Source organism: Lupinus angustifolius, chromosome LG20 (assembly GCF_001865875.1).
Source record: "Lupinus angustifolius cultivar Tanjil chromosome LG20, LupAngTanjil_v1.0, whole genome shotgun sequence".
In the NCBI taxonomy this organism is placed as follows: Eukaryota; Viridiplantae; Streptophyta; class Magnoliopsida; order Fabales; family Fabaceae; genus Lupinus; species Lupinus angustifolius.
This window is the reverse complement of record NC_032028.1, coordinates 19,649,996-19,673,051: the sequence shown is the minus strand read 5'-3', so window position 1 is coordinate 19,673,051 and position 23,056 is coordinate 19,649,996. Positions and strand designations below refer to the sequence as shown.

Genomic DNA, 23,056 nt, shown 5'->3' with positions numbered 1-23,056 from the left:
GCATAATAGCTGAAAAATGATAAGGAGATGAATTCTCATACAATGAATAGCTTAATTTAAAGCAAGTATTCAATGTAAAACTAAATGTTCCGTTGTCTTAAAAATGCAACAAAATAGTGAAAACTATATATGTTTAGGACAAGACAACAACAAAAAAACCATGAAAGAGTTAGTTACATTGGGAAGATGGGAAACTTTCCTAAGTATATGATATGATCAAAATGTAATTGACTCCAACTTAGTCATGAAGACCATGGGAACAATGATTTTTTGTGGTCATGGAACTTACTACACCCACGTTGAATTCTTTAAGGTTTATTTCCGAGTTAAGTTTTAGAGAAGATTGAAGGAAAATAAAAAACTTGATAGTCACGAAGTACAGTGGTGAGATGACTTGAAAGTCTTTCATTTTTATTTATTTTCCTCCAAAACTGAACTCGACAACAGACTCTTACAGTTATAGTGTATCCAACCCTTGTTCTATGCATGGGTAGTGTAAATAAAGTATACATTCACTTATATCTTAACATGCCCTTTCATTTTAATAAGTACTTCTCTAATATTCCTTTCGTGTTCTTTAAGGTCTGGTTACACATTTCAACTAATCAAATAAATCAATTTTCTTAATTTCAACTAATCAAATAAATCAATTTTCTTAAGAATTTTTTTGTTATACAATTATTGTAAGGTATAATTGACAAAAAATAATATTTCTCTGGACTTTGAAAATGACACATAAATGAGAACGAGCTTTTTGAAAAATTAATACTTAAAAGGATGAGAGTGAGTATATCTCTAAAAACATATCTACGTTTATTAAAAAAATTTGATTTGAGCATTAACAAGTAAATGTACTACTTTTCAGTAAAATTAGTAAAACTCTTTTACTCTTTGTAGCCTTTTTTATAAGACTCTTCTAAGTTTTAAGTACTTCTAGGTGGATTATGAAAAATAAAAATTTCATTAAATTTATCAAAATTGTATGAAATTTGCCAAAACTAAAATTATCATTCATTGAGAAAACTAAATCATTTTTCTTCCACTTGTGGGTAGAATTTTGGTATTCATAATAATCTTACCCATTTAAGCAAAATTGTGTCTACTTAATTATACCTACGCTTCAAATAAAATACTAATATTATAGGAATTCCATTGAAATACATGGTACCGACTAACTTGCGAACTGAAAGTTATTTAACTATTGTTTTAGCCGTTTGATTAAATGGTCTATAATCTCATCTCTCATATTCGTGACCAGCTACCGTTGTTATTTAGAAGTCGTGATACTAAAGTACAACTTCTGTGAGGCATTTGGTAATAATTTAGAAGTTGTGATAACAAATTACGACTTATGTGGTAAGTCAGGTTGGCATAAAATGACTTCTAAATAGCCAAACTTTTGTGTTTAGAAGTCGTTATAGGTCATCAAGACTTCCCAGAGTCGTTATATGTCATCATGACTTCCTCAAGGCCATCCAAAAGTCGTTATATGCCATCACGACTTCTATATTGACTAGAAGTTTATTACACCATCACGACTTCTGGCCAGAAGTCGTTATGTGCCATCACGACTTCTATACCGACAAAAGTTGAATTACTTCATCACGACTTTTATATTGAAGTTGTATATTGTTACCACGGCTACAAAAAGTGCACAAAACAATAAATAATAACTAAATTTTTTCATCTAATGGCTATAAAGCAGTTCGCTTCCAAACTAACTAACTAATATATTGTTTGGATATTAGCATTGGCCATCGTGGATATCTATAGTTGGAATTGCATTTCTGTTTGTTCTTTTTAAATAATTCTATTTTAAGTAATCCATGTTCACATTGAAGTTAGTAGCTACACTTATGCTAGGTTAGGAAATTATGGGATTAATTAAGTACCATATATATATATATATAGAGCATCCATTTGTAACAAAAAAAAGAGGATCCATTTGTGGAAGAAGGGTTGGTTGAACAATAACAACATTGTATGATAATTGAGGTGGATAGTAAGATACGTATCCAAAATCTATATGAATAACAAGGAAGAGTCATTTTCAGAGAAAAGACACACATTGGATCACACAAACGCATAGAAAAAAGGTGTTAGGGTTTGTAACTATGTTTGTTTGTGTGGTTTGTAAGGTTGTCATTTGTTTCTTCTATGTCAGATTTTGCAGAGAATACACGTGAAAAAAAGCTCACATTCAACACTTATGACTTTTGAGCATGCCTTTGTACTTATATAATTGTTCATCATTCTACACTGACACCATCATCAATTATTACACTGACATATGACACCTCTAATCTAGGTTCTTTCTTCCACTTTTCTCATCATAATGATTCTACCATATTTTCTTGGTGAGATGACCCCAATGTTTTTTTTGTTAGACTACACATTTTTTAAGAATTTAATTAAAAACATTAAGATAATTTGGTCCTTTATAATAATGGAAAATCCTAATTCAGTCCTAAAAAATAATCTCAAATGCATTTAGTTGTTGATAGAGTCTAAATTATCTTTAAAATGTATTCTAATAATGGCCAAGTTAATTGATATTTAAAATTTTACAAGAACAAATTAAGATTTTTCATATTTTAGAGATATGTTATGTTTTGGGATTGGGATCCTTCCAGCTGTAATATTTGTGTTCTTTCAAATGGTTAATTTTATGTTTTAAATGTGTTAGTTCAATGAGAAATTGTTACGTAGGGTTTCACGTCTTAAATGTTTATTGATGATCAAAATGTACAATTTAAGTTTTAAAAACGAGTTTTGAAAGGGAAGTTTATATTATGGGAAGGAAAATAATGGTGGTATTCATGTTTCAAAAAGTGTATTTCCCTATATTTAAACGTTACAATATAATTTTCATTTGCAAAATATTTACTCTGATTTTCATTGAATAAAATAATAAATAATTATGCTTTGTGGTTTAGTTTCATAAAGTGATATTGTTAGACTAGATCGCGATTGATGAGCCTCTAATCACTAATCATTGAGGAGTTTCATTGTTATCGGAGTATGGAAAAATGGAAAACCATAAGTGAGATATCATATTTTGAACCAAAACTTAAGACATTATTTCTATGAGTTTTTTCTACTTATAATATCTTTTAGTCATCTCCTCCTATCGAATGTAAGAGTTTTTTATACTATCATTATATTATTTACTATTCACTTTTAATAATAATTGACTTAAAAAAATAAATACAAATGAATAATAGATGATATACTAAATTTATATAAATATTTACATTGTTAGTGCATAAATATTATCCTCGAAAAGATTAGTAATGTTTTCATTCTACAAAACCAAAGTTCCTCTTTTAAAAGCCACACAAGAGGCATATTGTACACTTCTTGATGCATAAACTAACATACATCATATAAAGACGTTACAAAAATCTTATAACCAAATGAAGTAATTATTTCTAGTGACACAACTCACAACATTATTCATCATTATCATTATAACTATTAATTGCAATAAATTTAGGAATGGTTACTCATTTGATGCACGTTGTCTAGGGTTAAGGCATCTAGGGTCTTGGAATGATGATGGCCCCTTATTGGGCCCACTTTTGGGCTTAGGGATAGGTATCTGAATTAGGGCCCAGGGATTGGGATCCCAGTTCAGAATATATATGATAAAAAATATGGGAATTTAGATTTGACCCAAAAAAGTGTAGTTTTGGAATTCATTTTTTCCCAAAATCCCAAATCTACTAATTCTTTTTCCTCAACTATTTTTTTTTTCCTTTCCTAACTCACAATTAAACCTAAACTTATCAAACCTTACTCCACTCAAACCTGATTTAAACCTTGCCCATTTACATATTAAATAAATTACATCAATTTAAAACAAAAAAATCTCATGTACGGACCTTGGTCACTTATATAATTTCTAGAGAAAAAAATCACATATATGACATTGCTCACGTGTACATGGACAAGTACCTGGTAGTTTTTTTGTTTAATCTAAAGTAATTTTTGTAATATACATTTGGGTAGGTTTGAAAAAGGTTTGATAGAAAAGCAACAACAAATTTGTTAAAAAAAGCAATGATTTCCTTGGTTTATGTAAAACAACCTAGGATGACACCTATGAAGGAAGAGAGAATAACTCTTTTGTAATAAGTCCATGTGACATTGTGCTACTTTATTGGTGTTAATAAAAAATATTTTCTTACTAAGTACATATGAAAGTAATCCATTCTGTAAATTATAACTGTTCGAAGTCAATTCCAACAAGTTTTATTCTCATTTATTGAATCTTAGACATTTATATTATATAATATCTAAGATTCAACAAAATTAAGCTTATACAACTATCAACTCCATATGAGTATGATCATGCCAATTTTAGTTTGTGATAATGTGCCAACTCACATTTTTTTGACTTTTGAATTTATTCTTAAATATTTTTTTGTAAAAAGAGTTTCTTCTCATATTCTCTTCTACATTAATTACTCATTATATTTTTCAGTCAAAGTGATTGCATTATAGGAAATAAGTTTTATATTTTCAATAATTCTTAGTACACGTGACAACTAGTATTGATATCCACTAAGCTTATATTTTTTTAAATATAATTCAAAAGTTGTACTAGTGCAAGTCATCCATTGTGGCGACCACAATCTTCCACTTAGCCATTTCTTTCTTCAAATTTATGAACTTCTTAAAATATTAGGAAAGAGAAATATCATTCAATTATTGGAATTCTCTAATGAAAGTGATACATAACCAAATATTAGACTTCAAATTCAACGAATATAATAAACAAGAAAAATACTTATAATAATCAGTATTGTTAATACAATACCGTTAATTAAATCGGTTAGGATACTGATATAGTGATATAATAATTCAATCGGTAGTTCATTAGTTAAACAATATATCGGTGAAATTAGATATAAAAATATAATATATTATTAATAATGTTAAAAAATCAATAAAAAATTAATATTTTTCAATTTCATTAAAAAAAATATTTTTAAATAGAAACTGACCGATATGACCAATTTTGACTAGTTTTGGCCAGTTTTAACCGTATGATTGTATGACTGATATAATTATTATACCGTATCAGTATTAAGATCGATTCACCAATTTAGCGGTTGAACCGGCCAGCACGAACCAATTTTTATAACACTGCTTATAATTCAATATGTTGCCCCACTAAAGAAGCAAAAATAGAAAACACGTTAGTGGTGAATGGTTACATGTGTATAAAGGCTCTTTTCTCATGTGACAAAGGAACAAAATAATGGAATCTAAGACTTCATTCACTATATTAAATCATAATAATAATAATAATAATTGATTCTAGTTCTGTATTTAACATGGTCTGTCTGTTGTTTAATGATCACACCATCTTGGGAGCCTTTTGGACACTCATTGGAATGTGAATAAGATTGTAGATTTAGCTTCCTTTCCAATTCTCTTTTTAAATATATCTTTATGCTTCTTTCTTTATTTGTAAAACCTAATAGCTTTTGGACATTCATTACTATTAGTTATTAAGTAAATACTTTAAAAGTTTGATATATGCATTCATGTGTTAGATTTTTTATATTATTAATATATCATTTGCAATTAATAAGTTAATTATCTTTGACTTTTAAGTTTTAAATAAAAGTGATATACATGAATGTTGTGTTGATCATATACAACCATTACACTAAATATATAGATATTATGTTCATCATATAATTTATCACATGAATAAGTTGAAGTTCACTTATCATTTTCTTAATAAATCAGCATATGTGACTCACGTCGGAACACCTTAGTCCTGGTATGTGACTTATCAAATCTATGAATATATTGAGCGTGTCATCTACAATTTTAAATATCCATACAATATTTTATTTTTCACAAAAGGGAGTCTCCCATAATTTGAACTTATGATCTCATAGACAAATAATTATTGTTATCATTCTATTAATTATTTTTATTTGTAAAAAACTAAAAAATTCTAAGTTTTATATAAGAATATGAGTAGAAATCCTCAATAGGAAAATAGAGTTCGATAATTGTTAACATTATTTTTTGAAAAACCGTGTGCCATGTGTGATCATATGTGGACTCTTCGTTACTAAAAAGTATCCGTACTCATAAGAGGGATATAGAAATAGAACGTAATTTGTATGTAAAAGGTAAGAATTTATACATATATATCATATATCATTTGTATTACTTTTGAAGAGCTAATAATAATTAAACAAGAATAATATAAAGTCATAATGTGATATGATGATTGAGGTGAAGGGTTTAAGGAAAGAAGTGACGAAGATTATAAGTTCGAGGGCATATATTTTTTATCATAGAAATAAAGGTACTTGGTACTTCTAGATGGAAATATCACGTGGTAATCATTCATCACTAGAATAGGTTAAAGCTTGTAGACATTTTAGTAAAGGAATTATATTAGAAGGAGTATATGACTTGCTTATAAGTTGGTCCATGCCCAAAAGTAAGGTACCTCGTGATGCTTCAACTTTTCCCATGTGATAGTGTATCTCCCTTTTCCACTTTTTACTTCAATAATCTATCACTATCTGCCCCTATTCTTTAGGTCTATGCACCAATAATCAAATGATTTTAACCTTTCAATGAAGGGGTTGAGTCCTTTATTGTCCCACAAAATATATATGGCTAATAGACCTAGCTATTTAAATTGTTTGGCTAATTAAGATAGTTTAGATGATGCCTATTGAACATCAAGATGCCAGAGTCTATTTTTCTTAACTTCTTTATGAAGATTTTAGAAACATAAACTAATATATGGATTATATAGTACAATTACACATAAAGATTATAAACTCAGCCAAAGATTATAGAATTTATTAGCTATCTTAATTAGCCAAACATTATATGACCACTAGAAGTGTTTTAGAAGGTTTTAGAAAACTTTTGTTACCCATAAATTTGAAGTGATTACTATTTGAGAAGGTTTTTGAAGCATTTACCATAGATGTTGTAAACCTCCACAATATGAAAAAGTTTTTGTAGTGATTTATTATTGATGCTTTAAACCTCCACTATTTATGAAAGTTTATCGTAGAGATTTTCAACCTCCACTACTCAAAATAATATATGGAAACCAGCTGGGATGTGACAATTATATGTTTCTAGAGGATTTCATTCTCAATTTAATTTCACAATTTTCACAACTTTAATCTCATTATTGTATACACCAACTAAGCATGTACAATCAACAACAATATGTAGGCAAAATAACATTAAGAATCTGTAGCTATATAATATTGTGGAGATATTATCTAGCTACAAATTAAATAAAAACCTTCACTATATATCTAGTTAATTGCTCGACCCGCCTCATTTGATTTATTTGGAGAAATTTGAATAACCTTCACAAAATACAAAATTTGGTGTAGTGCCTCAATGAGAATCTGGCGGGCTGAAGGCAAGTCATTATACAAGCTTCATTTTTTTTAAGTATTATCAAATGTATCTCTATACCCTATGTAATAAATTAATCTTTTTGAGTGTAATGTGTGATTACCCATCTTACATGTTGTTCACATGAATCAAATTTTTTATTTTTAAAAACATGAGGATCTAATGAAAATTTACAACACTAAATTAATGTTTGGAAATAAATAACTAATAAGGAAAATATATAATATGTCTATGAATGATATCATTAACCCAAATTTAAAATAAATGGTGACAAATTAAGCTTAACATTCCAACATGCAGAATCCTATCATGAACATAATTAGAAATTTAAGGGTACCATTATTTGTTTTCATGTAGTCTACCTTGCATAAATTTTCCAAATAACATGGGAAGATAAACCTAACATGAGGTCGTTATCATGTGTTAGATTATGACTACTATTATTGCTATCTCATGATACTTCTCTCCGAAAACAAAGCTATATACTAAATTATATTATAGTAACATTTTAAATTAAAGGACATCATTGTCTTTCAAGGACATATTTGCAGTATTTTTTGTTGGCCATAAAAAGTTAAAGACCTTTAGATTTTAATTCTACCTTAAATGGAAAAATCACATAGAAAGAAGGATTTGAGGTTCAATATCAATATATTCATCTTAAGTAAGTTGATACACAAGAGGCTTGTACTATATATATATATATGTCCTATCCAATGAGTACTAATTAATTAACTATTACAAAATAGTAAGACTGATCTTTAGTGACAATGAGGTTATGTGCTTAAATTATGAAAATAGTCTATCTGTTTGCAGAGTAAAACTACGTATATGTACTCTTTTAAACTTTATTAAGTGGGAGTCTCGTACATCGAGTCATCTCCTTGACTACTTGTTACTCAAGCTATTGATAAGTAGGTTAGTTCCATACATCATTAACATCACCCTTAAGGCTATGGGGCTGTAGCAGTGTGTTCACCCAATTATCAATACTATTATGCACATTTTTGGGAACATATACTTTGTCTAATAACATTCTACTGTTTATGTGCTATGTGAGGAGCTCATGCATAATTTTATTGGACCACGAATCTGCCAATAATTACTCAACAAGAAATGAATGCTTTACACAAAATTAATGTTTATCTAATTAAAAAATGACTATGTAAAGTGCACATGAACTATCTTTTTTATTATTGAGTGGTCATTTTATCTTCGTTTTTCTTATTTTATAGTAAGATAAAATAACTTATTCTATACTTAGTTATTTATTTTAAAGAAATATAATAGTTTGAACTAGTGAATAAATTTGAGTAATTTAATTCTCTAGAATAAATAACTAAAATAAAAAGTAAGTTTTAAAATTTATTTTTGAAGTAAGTGGATTATCTCCATTTAAAAAATAATATAAAGTGCACATGAGAATGAGTTGGATTCTTGAAATGTACCTTGTTGATTGTTATGATCTCAATTATGTTAGCAAATTCCAAAGGATAGAACTATATATTAAAAACATTATTGCAAGGTCAGAACTCAGAATACCATTAATTGTACAACTGTGTGCGTCAGGTATAATAATGAGGTTAAGAATTTAAGAAGGTATCAAACTTGTATACCCTTTGAATATTTTAAGATGCATGTGAAAGGAGGCTAATCTTTTTTTGGTTATTTGAATGAGATAGAAATCACAAAATAATCATTTTTCATACTATTACTACTATTTAAAGTTAGGGTAATATGGCCACTTTATTTGAAGTAGCATTTTTAGTAATAAAAATATTATGAAAGATATGAAGATTGATTTTATATAAGTATAGATAAAAGGGTACGTTTCATCTCTCACAAATAGAGACATTGATAATGGATGATCCTCCATTAAAACTTCCTTCGTGTTATTCCATTAAATCCGATTAAATGGAAATTTGACTAAATTACTCCTTGTTTTCAGAGTTGAAGAAATAAATATTGCAATTGAAATCTAGTGATGCATTTATTATTTTTAATATTCGAAAGTTATGATAAGTGTGGGAACACGTCATGCAGTTTAAATAGGTTTGACCAAAATTTCTTAAAAAAATATATTTGGTTTAAAAGTTTATGCCTTAGGTCATGTAAAAGTTCATGCCTAATAGGTAAATTTACTTAATTATATTATATTACTTTTATTGCTAAAAGTATATGGAATATCTCTATATAAAAAATATAATAATGAAAAAATAAATATAAAAACCTAAATAATGTGGGTTATATTTTTTTAAAGAAGACATATCTTATCTAAAAAACTCACAATGAATTGATTTGTTAAATACGCTTACATACTATATCAAACTTTTAAATAGTATAAGCATATGACTTAAACAACTATTTAAGCAATGATCACTACCATAACTTAATAAAAACTCCCATAACAAGCTTTTTTATATATTAAATTTCTTAAACAATACCAATAAATAAATTATTATTATTATCATGGTGAAATAAATGATTTTTCTAATGTATGTCAAGCGACATATTTTAACTTATTTAAAAAATAATTTACAAACTTAAGAAGTAATTTATATAAAAAATTAATACGTTTACAAAATTTATCCACATTAGTAAATGTGAGTTCCTTTGTTCTTATTAAGGGTGAAAATAATTATGACCTATAATAAGTTTTTTGTAAACAGATTAGACTCAATCTAAAAAAAAATAACTTATTTAACTTAACATTGCTACACTTTAACCTGTGTAGAAGGTCTATAAAAAGCCTAACAAATCAAGTTTTTAATTATACTATATACTCATATTATACTATTTTAATATGAGTAATATAATTATTTATGTAACTTTAATATAAAATGTATGCAAAATATAGTTTAATTGTTATTGTTAGATGAGCTCAAGAAAAAATAGATATATTAGTATATCTAAATGTAGACATACTGATATATTTCAAGACATTTATAGTATAATAAACATTTAAATATACTAACATGTCAAACTAGACTTTTAAACATATCATACCTAAGTTTTAAAAATTATCTAAACATATAAATAAGTTAGATCCAAACTCCTATATACTATATAGATTCTCTCTGTTTCAGATAAAACCTAACATAACCTAACCTATTTCCATTGTTCCTAAATATAAATTATTTTCTTTATAAATGAAAATGCGGATACACATTAAAATATGTCAAAAATAAAAATATTTGCTTCAAATTTATACAATAATCTCCCTTCGTTAATGATAAATATGAGACACCATCATTAATATAAAAAATGAGGAGTGATTATTCATTGGACCAAAAGTCTGCCTTGAAAGACATAATATTTTTAAAATATAATATTTATGTATTATCAGTATAAATATTTATAAATAATTAATATATTATCATTATTTATTATTTTACTTTTTTAGAAAAACAATAATAATCAAAAGTAATAAACTCTTGTGAATAAATATTTTTTCTACTCTTTTTTTCTAGTAGACTCTCTGATCTTAATCTTTTAATTCAACATTTTGGAAATAGGGATAATACCTGTCTGGCTTTGCACTATACATTGGACCACACTTACGAAATGTAACTACAAAAAAAACACATATTGTCTTGGGAATGAAGTGAACCAATGATGTTGCTAACTAGAATGGTATATAATACATTACAGTAATTATTAATCCATTTCCTATAAAAAATGTTTGTTAAATTTGACCTTGAAAAAAGTACTATATGTTACATATATTAATACTTTGCACTGTAATTTACCTTCATATTAAGGGAATGGTTCAACAGCCTCTTTAAAACATTCAGACTTCTAATGAAAAAAAAAACTATGTATCCTTCTGACATATATGTCACAAAATAATATTTTATTTATTAATGATTGATTTATAACTGATATTTGTTATTTTTTGTGGGCAAAAGTATCTACCAATGATATAACATTACTCCTATTACTAAAAGTTTTCTCTACCTCTATATCAACCTAAATACCTAACTGTATCAGTATATTAATCAATGAAAAATTAAATGAGCTGTGTTATTTATTAGTAAGCAAAATCTTTTTAGGTTGATGTAGAAGTATAGAAAACTTTTGGCATAGTTGATTAGAGTTGAGGGAATATATATATAATCACTTTTTTCTTTAGCTTTAAAATTAAATCTACTTACTCTAATTATTTTTCTGACAAACTCCACATGGTCCTGAAGAGAGAGATAAAAAATAAAAGACCCACCCACGTTGTTTTGTTCATATGGAAGCTAAGTGTTAGGAAATGAGTATAGCAGATCTGACCCACACATTCATACTCACCTATCCTTCTACCTTTACATATACACTTTTTCTTTTTCTTCTTATACACACCAACCCCTCTCTCTTTTCATATTTAGGATTCTAGCTTAAGTTTTGTATTTGGAAAAAACCTTATAACTTTATCGTGGAACATGATTAACTTCTATGAAAAAATATATGTGGCAAAAGACCAACATAAATAACTTCAAAAAATTGTGGAAATAAAAGTAATGTAAAAAGTTGCTTAATTCATTATATTTTACACATTTCCTTCTAATAAGAATATATTTCATTATAGAAGTTGTATATGTTAATTTCTTATGAATAATAAGATTTAATGAGTAGATTTGCTACATATTATTTGAAGCTATTAAGAAGCCATTCTATTAAACAATGACATAACACTTATAACCAGCCTTACATCATGAAAGTGTTATTGTTAATTATTTATCATTTTTTATCTATATAGATCACAAAATTTTTATAAAAAATGAAACTAAAAATTATTGTGACACCTCAAAATATCAAAACTTCTCCTTTTAACAGCTCTGCCCCTTTGGTACACTCAGATTTTGACACCCTATATTCCACTTATCTTTCCCTCTCTCTTACGTAATGTAATTAAAAAGTACTATTATATATCCATTAATAATTATTTATAAGTGATATATTACTTCTTTATAATATAAATTTTGTAAGAGAATATATCATTTTTTTTTATATATTATTAAAGCCCTTATTTTCAACAACAATTCCTCTCTATCTCACACATTTCAGCCTCTTCTATATAAGAAATAAGATAAAAGTATTTCATCATAGTTGTGTAGGTAAATCCAGAAAAAGATAAAAAGAAAAACATCCCTTCTTGGGTCTATAAAATTTCTCTAGAGTTTGTGCAATAAGGGTAGAACTTAGGAATTGCTTAGTTCACACTTCTTTTTGTTCCTTCTGCTCTTGCAGATATATTATTCTCTCTCTTGTTATGTGAAAAACCCAACATCTAATTTATGTAATTTTATGTTTTTTTATCTTATTCTTATCTCCTTGGTTCTTTTCATATGCCCATGAACATTCTCTTCTATTCACATGCATGCACATGTAGCACACTATAAAAAAACAACAACAACTCATTATGTGTAATCTACATGACTAAGTCTTTTTCATTCACTTTATGCAAGTTCAAGTCATAGCACTATTATTATCATTATCTTATTTAAATGCTTCTACATTCTTAATCTTAATTCCTATACCTTCCTTGAAGCCTCAAATCTTAAAGAAAGTCCTTCATTTTTCTTATAAAGTTTTGTGTAGCAGAGAAATAGAGAAATGTCTAAGAAAGTTTTGAAAACCATGAAGGATGAAAATTCAGATTTGCAGAAGCAGATTGGGTGCATTAGTGGATTCTTTCAGTTGTTTGACCGCAACAGGTTCCTCACAGAACAAAGCACTGGCTGCACCCAGAGTCAGAATAGACCTGCACTAGGGCCAGGTATTCCTGCATTTTTAAGGTCATTTTGATATAGTCTACCACTTTTTAGTTTTTTGATACTATCAATAACATCCCTCCTCTTTTGAGTAAGGAACTAATTCTTTTGAGGTGCATGGCTGCCCCTCTTAACATTGCTCATAGGAATCGAACTTTTAACCTTTTGATCATTTCAGAGTCTAGCGAAACTTTACGTTGTTATACCAACAGGGCAACACCTTGTTGGTTGTACCACTTTTAGATTGATATATTTGTAAGGATTCTTTATAAGCTTAGCCTTAATAAGCAATTAAAAATGATATTTGATTTAGGCAAAATTTGGCACAAGCATAGTTTTTTATTTGAACAAGTGACTTGCACAACCTTTTCATGATATATGATTGATAGTTTTATGCCCAAAATTGGTAGATACTTCACATATAAAATATAAAGTATTTTGTACTGTGAAGAGTTCTTTGAATTAGTTGTTGAAATCACATTTTTGTTTTTGGCAAACATGTTTAATCTTGAAATTTTAATTGGTAGACATGGTTATTAAAGTCTCTATCTTCTAATAGTAATGAACTAGACCAATATGTTAGGAATGGGTTCCTTTCATAAGCACATTGCTCCCTCCCTTATCCTTTTCTATTTTTTTACAACTTTGTTTATTTGTTGTTGAAAAAAAAATGATTATGCTGACATTGTATGAGTTTGATATACCGTTATTAAATCATTCATTATTTATATTTAAATTGACTCTTCAATCAAAGTAATTCAAATGAATAATAAATGATATATTGACCGTGTATAAATCTTTTTACTAATTAAAAATTTTGTGGTATCAATAGAAATTAAAATTTGGAGCTAAATAATCTTTGCTAATATGGTTTTTTACTTGTTCCAAAAAATATTCATTACCTTACAGTTTTGATTTCCACAGACAAAAAAGTTCTCTTGCGGTTGAACCTTATTTGTAATTTATTTTCTGCTTCATATTGTTTGAAAAGTTTATAGAAAAATCAATGTTTTAGAATGTCATTTTAAAAGCAATTTATTTTTAAATATATGTTTTTATTCGCTTAGAATTATTTCAGATTTCCACATTTAATAATTAATACACATTGGTTGCTTGAAGTTGCTATAAATTCCTTCATAATTATTAATTTCCAAGTGGGACAATGGCACATGGTTCTTTAAATAATATTAATAATGTAAAAAACATTATGTTTGTGATTTTCCTAAATATTTCAAAGCTTCTCTGTTCCATAAACATCCTTATTTCTGTGATAGAATATTGATTACATTGTTTATGCTCAATTCAAATCTTGATAGTACAGTATCCATTTCTGTGCTTCGTGTAGCTTTAACTATTTGGAAAAAAATAGAAAAAGCCAAGACAATATGATTAAGAAAAATTTAAATATCAATGTTTTGTTAATAAATAATAGAATATTATAGTATCATTCAATAATCCATGTAACCGATATCATATAGGTGAAATTAATACTTCATTAGTATTGTTTTTGTAATTTCAAAAGAATAATGTTGAGGTTAAAGTTTTCACTTATTCAAATTACTTCCACTAAAAATTTCGTTTCTTTTTCAGGTGGAACTAGTGATCACATCAAAGAGAAAAATAATACAATGCAAAAAGCACCGGTAAGATAAGTAGATAAAAGTAGCTTAACTTAAAAGCACTAGAGAAATTTTAGCAGAATCACTTAAGAAAATTAGACTATTGTTGCAGGCAAATAATGTAATGGTTGCAAAAGAGATTCAACAATTCTCAACAGAATCATCAGGAACATCAATCTCTTCATCATCTTGTTCATCAAGCATGTCATCCCTCGAGTTTAACCGAACAATTCAGATAGAACAACCATCAATTATTCCAATCAAAGTTGCAGAAAATTTCAATGCAGCTGCAGCAATAAAGCAACTTGATTTCTATGATGTTGTCAAAGGCTCAATGCATAGAGAATCCAAAGGATTGGCAGTGAAAACTGCGGCTGTAGACGAAAAGAAACGCCGAGTCTTGAAATTCATAGACTCTCCGAGGCCTTTGCAGCCACACAAATCTGTCAATAGACCTTTGGATTCACCAAGGCTCTCTTATGATGGCAGGGATATGCATGATTCATTCAAATCTTCTACAAAGCACAAGGAACTACCAAGGCTTTCTTTGGATAGTAGACAAGGATCCTTTAATGGTGTCAATGAAGGAACAAAATCTAGCAACCTTTTGAAGGGTCCAAACAAAGGGTATGGAGGCACTAGCACAATGGTTAAACAGCTGCAAGAATCCGAAACTCGTAAAAGATCATCATCATCTAGTGTTGTAGCTAAGTTAATGGGACTAGAAGGCTTCGTGGGCACGACGCAAAATTTTGATACTCCTCCTAGCATGAGTGATGAATACAAGCAACACCAAAGTTCTGTATCGCCGAGGACAACGAATGGAAGCCAAGATTCTCAATTGCAGGCATCCAAGGGAAGTGATTCTTCAATAAAAGCCTCAAATCCTGTCCTATCGGTATATGGGGAAATCGAGAAAAGGATGGCTAATCTTGAGTTCAAAAATTCGGGAAAGGATCTTAGAGCGCTTAAACAGATTCTTGACGCAATGCAAAGATATAAAGATACATTAGATATAACAAGAGATAATGCTTCAAATTCTCCATGTCATAGTAGGAGTAATAGTAGTTTCAGTGAAAGCTCCAAAGTACATAGCCCAAGAATAAGACAGAAGGAACCAACATTTACCACAGCCGAGAAGTCTAATCCGAACAATGTTAGTAAATCGCCAATTGTGATCATGAAACCAGCAAAAGTTACTAGAGAAACCAATAATCTTGTTAACAACACAAATGGAAGATTGTTTGACAAGCGTGATGGGCAAAAATCAAATGGCATGAGTCCAAAAAGCAGACATAACAAGGATTCTTTTAGTGAACCCTTTCATTCAGCAGATAAGAGTAATAAGATGAGAACTTCAAAATTGATGCAATCCTCAAAAGTTTCACAAGCCATCAATGGAGTAAACACCATCAACTCAAGCAATACAGCAGAGACAAGGAGCCCGAGAATACAAAAGAAGTTTGGTTTCGGGAGGCGTTCGCCATCAACTAGTCCATCACCGGATTCCATCAGTAACAGAAGACAACACAATAGGCAATCAATGGAATTGAATTCCCCAAGTACATCACCTAGACAAAAATTCTCTACTTTGCACGAAAGAAATAACCGTTTCAGCGAGCTCAGATATCAAAGGAGGGATTTTAAGCATGAAGTTGATATTATATCTCAAGATTTTGACATCAAAAGAAGCATGGACTCTCACAGTGACATAGTAGTCACTCATGTTGATCATTCTGAAAAGAGCAATACCACCTTCATCCATCCGAATAGCCCGAATCTAAATGTAAGTATTTCTTCTCCCAATAATTTGATTCTTGCATCTTAGTTACCTGGATTAACATTCTTTCATTGACCAGAATGCAACGAAAGAGTTGAGCAACGATAGCTTTATGGCCGAGAAAATAGTTACTGCAGAACAACCTAGTCCTGTGTCTGTTCTTGATGCAACATTCTATATAGAAGATCCACCTTCTCCAGTGAAAAAGAAACCAGACATCTCAAAAGATTTAGGTATGTTGCACTCTTCAATTCTAAGCATCATAGGTTGAATCTTAAATTACTCTATCATCTGCCAAATGCATCAATACATTTTTATGCCATTCACACAAATCATTAAGGAGAGGTTTACATTTTGATTCTCTTCAAATTTATTGCTACAGAAGAAGCTTTAAATGCTTATGATAGTAGCGAGGAGAACTCGGAAGATCTTCAACAAATTCACTACAATAATGAGAAATTACCGAATATCAGTGACATTAAGGACCCTGATCATAAATACATATCAGAAATACTGTTAGTGTCAGGGCTGCTAAGCAGTGCTGGCTATAGCCAGGCAGTTAACTCATCAGCGCACCCGATTAACCCGAAGATATTCCTTGCACTAGAGCAAATGAAGACGAGCAAGTTGCATTTCAATAATCCTGAGAAAATGCAAAGGAAACTCATATTTGATGTTGTGAATGACATTCTAGTTGAAAAGCTGATATTGGAGAGTTCATCCACACTGTGGAGCTTTCCGAATCTGCCAACAGGACGAAAACTAAAAGGGCAGCGACTTTCAGAAGAGATTTTCGCAGAAATAAATCAGTTACAACATAAAGATAGGAATGTCAGCCTGACTAATGAGGATGAGCATTTGACAAACCTTCTATGGGAAGATTTGATGCATCAATCCACAATTTGCACCGAAACTCGCCGAGAGATACCTAATGTTGTGTTGGATATTGAAAGGTTGATTTTTAAAGATTTGATAACTGAAGTTGTGAGAGGTGAAGTTGCTAACTATCCTGATAGGCATTGCAGGCAAACTTAGTTTCCAAAGTAGAAATTCTGGCTTAGTAAACAGTTTCAGAAGTAATATTCAGTCTTAATCTGTTAATTTTCTATTCTACTGATACATATAATTTGAAGGGGTAATAAGCTATACCTTGATTGAAAGTTTAACTCTTACTTGGTACAATAAACTTATGAACATTTATGTCTAGCTTCATTTTTCTTGCATGTATTTATACTGTATGTTGAAGAAATACATGTAGAAATGCAGATGAATGTATATAACAATGTCAGGATCTTTTATAAGTTCAATTATAGATTTAGGAATATCAAATCTTTTATAAGTTCAATTATAGATTTAGGAATATCAAATCTTATACAACTCCACTCCATAAACAACAAAGGACTGATCACACCAACCATATGCCTCACTATGCACCGACCAACATCAGCACTACACAACAAGGCAACAAAGGAAGTTCAACAAAAGGCAACAACCAAAGCATTTTAGTTACGTGTTATTGAAGCAACTTATTTTGCATGTGTTAAATATGTTAAATATACTTCTCTTTCGGTTATTTTCACTTAAAGTAGTTAGATTAGTTAGGTGTCATTCCTTGTAATAAAAGAGGGTTGATTAGATCATTGTAAATCATCAATTATATTTTCACATTCAAAGAATTTAATAATATTCTTAAAGGTATTTTTCATACTCTCTTATTTTGGCTTCCCACCATAATAATACCTCTGCAACTTCTCCTCCCCAAGTAAGAAGGAGTTCTAGAGTCCCAAAACTCCCAACTTACCTACCAGAATACCAGTGTGTTCTATCTCAAGCCACTGATCCCCCTTCAAACCGTGCTTACCCTTTATCCTCTTATATCTCTTATGACAAATTATCCTTAAAATACAAGTCCACCATTCTATCTGTTTCTACTAACATAGAGCCTAGAACCTATTCTCAAGCCATCAAATTCCCTCATTGGCATACATCCATAAATAAAGAATTGGCTATCCTCCAAGAGAAGCATACCTGGTATCTCACTGAATTACCTAACTCTAAGAAACCTATTGGCTGTAAATGGGTGTTTAAAATTAAATACAAAGCATATGAAACTATAGAGACATATAAGGCCAGATTAGTTGTCAAAGGTTACACACAAACTGAAGGAGTAGATTACTTGGACACTTTCTCCCCTGTTGCTAAGATTTCAACTATCAGATTGGTCCTTGCTTTAGCTTCCATTCACAATTGGTTCATCAAACAGTTGGATGTAAATAATGTTTTTTTGCATGGAGACCTATCTCAATCTGTTTACATGGTTCAACCACCACGTCTCCTATCCCCTAATCCTAAACTTGTTTGTAAGCTTCAAAAGTCCCTTTATTGTCTTAAACAAGCTAGTAGACAATGGTTTGCCAAATTATCCACTTTTCTTATTACACATGGATTCCACAAAGCAAGAGCATACCATTCCCTTTTCTTTAAAAGAACTCCTAATCACTCCATTACTATTATCTTAGTATATGTAGATGATATTGTTCTTACTGGAAACAATCTTATAGAAATCAACCATTTAAAATCTATCTTAGACAAGACTTTTAAAATTAAAGACCTTGGTAACCTCAAATTTTTTCTTGGCTTTGAAATTGCAAGAACCAAGAAGGGAATTGCCATGAATCAAAGGAAATATGCCCTAGACATTTTATCTGATGTTGGTTTACTAGCCTGCAAACCCTCTCCTACACCTATGGTAAATAATACTCATCTATACCAGGACAATTCCCCTCCTATTACTGATATCTATGCCTACAGAAGACTCATAGGTAGGTTAATCTACCTCACAAACACCAAGTCTGATATCACTTTTTTTGTTCAACAATTAGCCCAATTTATGGCTAATCCAACCACAACACATCAGTATGCTGCATTCCGAGTCCTTAGGTATTTAAAAGGGTCTCCTGCCCTAGGTTTGTTTTTCCCTACCAACTTTATCATTCAACTTAAAGCCTATAGTGATAGTGACTAGGCTGCCTGCCCAGACACAAGAAGATCAATCACTGGCTATTGTGTTTACCTTGACAATTCTCTAATTTCTTGGAAATCCAAGAAACAAAATACTATGTCAAGAAGTTCTTGTGAGGCTGAATACAGGGCTATGACTCTCACATCTTGTGAAATTACTTGGCTAACATATCTTTTGCAGGATCTTGAGTTTCCTTTTCCCTTTCTGTTATTCTCTATTGTGATAACCAGTCAGCAATACACATTGCCACCAACCCAGTGTTCCATGAAAGGACCAAACATATTGAAATTGATTGTCACACAATAAGGGAAAAATGCTCCTCTGGATTCATCGAGCTTCTTCCTGTCCAATCTCACCTACAACTTGCAAATGCTTTAACCAAGCCTCTTCCTGCTAGAGACTATGCTTCCATTCAATCCAAGCTTGGCCACATTAATATCTGCGCCCCAGCTTGTGGGGGTATCAAATCTTATACAACTCCACAAACAACAAAGGACTGATCACACCAACCGTATGCCTCACTATGCACCAACCAACATTAGCACTACACATAACAAGGTAACAAAGGAAGTTCATCGAGCAAAATACCCACTTGACCGAGGGAAAACTCATCTTGACCGAGGGAACTACAATCATGACCTAAGAAAATAGAAGTCTGACTACAAAGCATCACTATCGCAGAAACCAGCACCAGACGCACCAGGCCTTGGCCCACCAGCACCAAACGCACTAGGCCTTGGCCAACTCAGCCAACTCACAACATGCCTTGAACTATTCGCACCAAACCTTAACCAATATGCACCAGGCCTTAAGCATGGTCAACAAAAGGCAACAACCAAAGCATTTTAGTTACATGTTATTCAAGCAACTTATTTTGCATGTGTTAAATATGTTAAATACACTCTCTTTCGGTTATTTTCACTTAAAGTAGTTAGATTAGATAGGTGCTATTCCTTGTTATAAAAGAGGGTTGATTAGATCATTGTAAATCAACAATTGTATTTTCACATTTAAAGAATTTAATAATATTCTTGAGGTATTTTTCATACTCTCTTATTTTCGGGTATCAAGATTATCTTGTGCCATTTGTTATTTCCTTCTTGTCTTTCAAGAATCAAGAGAAAATTTGAGAATGAAAAAAAAATGTATGTACCAACAGTGTATATATTTTATACACTGTAACTGTATCATCTACCATTCATGTGTAATTTAAAGATAACTAATATAGATAAATGACTAACTGTATATAAATCTTTAGACCAACAATGTGTAAATATTACAATCTTATATATTTCTTAATGCATCCATTTGTATCTCTATATAGCAACACAACATGCTATATATCACGGTGCTGGTTCCCTCCATTTATAGCAACACAACATGGGTTTTAACTGGTTAAGTTGTATTTAATTTGAATCTAACTAATTATTGTGGTTTTTCTCTTATATGTCAAAATCAAACCAACCAAAGAAAATGGATCATGACAATGCCAATTCAAACTACTTGATAGTGTAAGAAACATAAGTGGTGTCAACTTGGTATTAATATTTTTGGGTCTGGAATCACACTATGCTGTGAGTGGGAGCAATTTAAAATATTAAGCAGTTTTAAACAAATTTTCTTTCCTTTTTTATCCATTTTTCACATGCATTATTTTATTTGTTGTTTCAATAACTCCATAATAGTTAATAAATGTTTTTTTTTATTTTTTATTCTAATAATAAAAAATTAATTAAAAGTTTAATAAAAAAATTACAAATGTTTAGAAAAATATATTTTAAAATAAAAAGGTAGTCAAAATTTATGTTGTATCTTTTTCCTTTCAGGGTTAAGAAACGATTACGATTATTATTCCTTCTTTTGCTAACTTTTAAAATGGAGACAATTTGCTGACAGTGTTATATCTTTTCTCTTAACCATATTATTCACTTATGAAATTTAATATTAAGGTCATGACTCATTTTGTATTTTTCTTTGTGCTTCGGGTTGAGAAATCATTATGAATGTCTTTGTCATTTCACACATTAGATAGGAAAGTCTACAATATGCTTCTTATATTCCAATATCAATTAATAAAAATTAAACCAACACATTAATTAATTATTAATTGAGAACTACATATTTTTAATTTTTCAATTGAATCTAAGAATGAATAGAAGGAGATAACCTCTTGTGAGACAAAAAAAATATTAATTTGATTTGATAATTAATTTTTTACTCAAATAAATTAAGGATATAAATTAGTCCATCCAACTAGTATTTTCCCCTCTTCCTAAGTTGTTGGACAAATGATACATCAAAAGTCAGTTTTGTGGCTGTGATTGTGATAATGATGATGAGTATTATGGAAAAGCATGGTGATGGCGGTAACAATAACGATAATGGTGGTGGTGGTGGTGTCACTAGTGTGGTGATGGAATCAATGGAGGGGTGGTGGAGGTGGTGATGATCACACTTGTGAAGGCAGTGGTCATAGTCGATGGGATGATAACAATAGTACTAGGAGTGTATAATTATATGTGACACAATATGAAAATGATAAGGAGTGAATTATGTAAAATTAAAATAAGAACAAAAGGTAAAATTGAGTCACACTCTAAGTTTTTCATAATCTTTTCTAATAGTGATTCCAATTTTAAATACAAGTTGGTAAACTTAAAGGAAGAAGAACTAATCATTTCAAGATTTGTGACTACTCCTCTCAATAAGTGTCTTTCATAAGAATTGAATAATCAACTTTGGGAATTCAATTGGATCTTATATTACTAGATTAATGCATTATTGGTGAAGACTATACATTTATTAACATCTTAGACTAGGAATTATAATTCTAGAATTTTAAAGTACTGTTAATAGTGAATGATTATTGGAAATAATCCTTCAACATGTCTTTCCCTTTGGGTAATAGGCCCAATATCTTTAGTTTCTGAGCTACCTAATGGATTTGGGTATGTGCTCCTAATTCCTATCAGAAAACTACAATAACATGGGGTTTGTTTGCTTCCATGACAAATTCTGAGGACATATCCATGTGCTAATTAGACTATCTTTTTATATAAGAATATACGTTACAATTGTTTTTTGAAAAAATGATATATAATAACAAATTCTTAATTCTATAAGGTGAAATAGACTGACTATTTGAGAATGAGATATCTATCATTTTTTAAAAGGGTATATTTTAATTTTTATAGAATTTTCTATTATTGAAAACTTTAATATGTATTATTGAGGAGAATAAACACATGTCCTTATAATAGGAGATATATTATCTCTCAGCTATTAAAATTATCACATATGTATTTTTTTATTTTTAAAGATATTGTTATAAAAATAATTAAATATGATACATGTTATGATTTTAATTGGAGAATATAATTTTTCTTCTGGTACAGTGATATATTTTATTGCATACATAAAAAGCCATTAAATTAGTATTTCATTACTACAT

The 23,056-nt window shown here is 29.8% G+C and overlaps 1 protein-coding gene across 3 annotated transcripts; it reads left to right on the top strand.

The window, feature by feature from the left end:
* Positions 12,599–17,887, top strand: LOC109336566 (protein LONGIFOLIA 2-like). Of its 3 annotated transcripts, none has more exons than XM_019573241.1 (6): positions 12,600–13,189; positions 14,775–14,827; positions 14,916–15,552; positions 15,601–16,589; positions 16,663–16,818; positions 16,968–17,887. In XM_019573241.1, exons 1-6 carry the CDS (start codon positions 13,027–13,029, stop codon positions 17,616–17,618), a joined length of 2,649 nt encoding a protein of 882 aa, XP_019428786.1. In that variant the 5' UTR covers positions 12,600–13,026; the 3' UTR covers positions 17,619–17,887. The 3 variants fall into 3 exon arrangements, with proteins under 3 accessions (XP_019428785.1, XP_019428786.1, XP_019428787.1); XM_019573242.1 differs by having other exon boundaries at positions 14,916–16,422; positions 16,489–16,589; XM_019573240.1 differs by having other exon boundaries at positions 12,599–13,189; positions 14,916–16,589; positions 16,663–16,816; positions 16,966–17,887.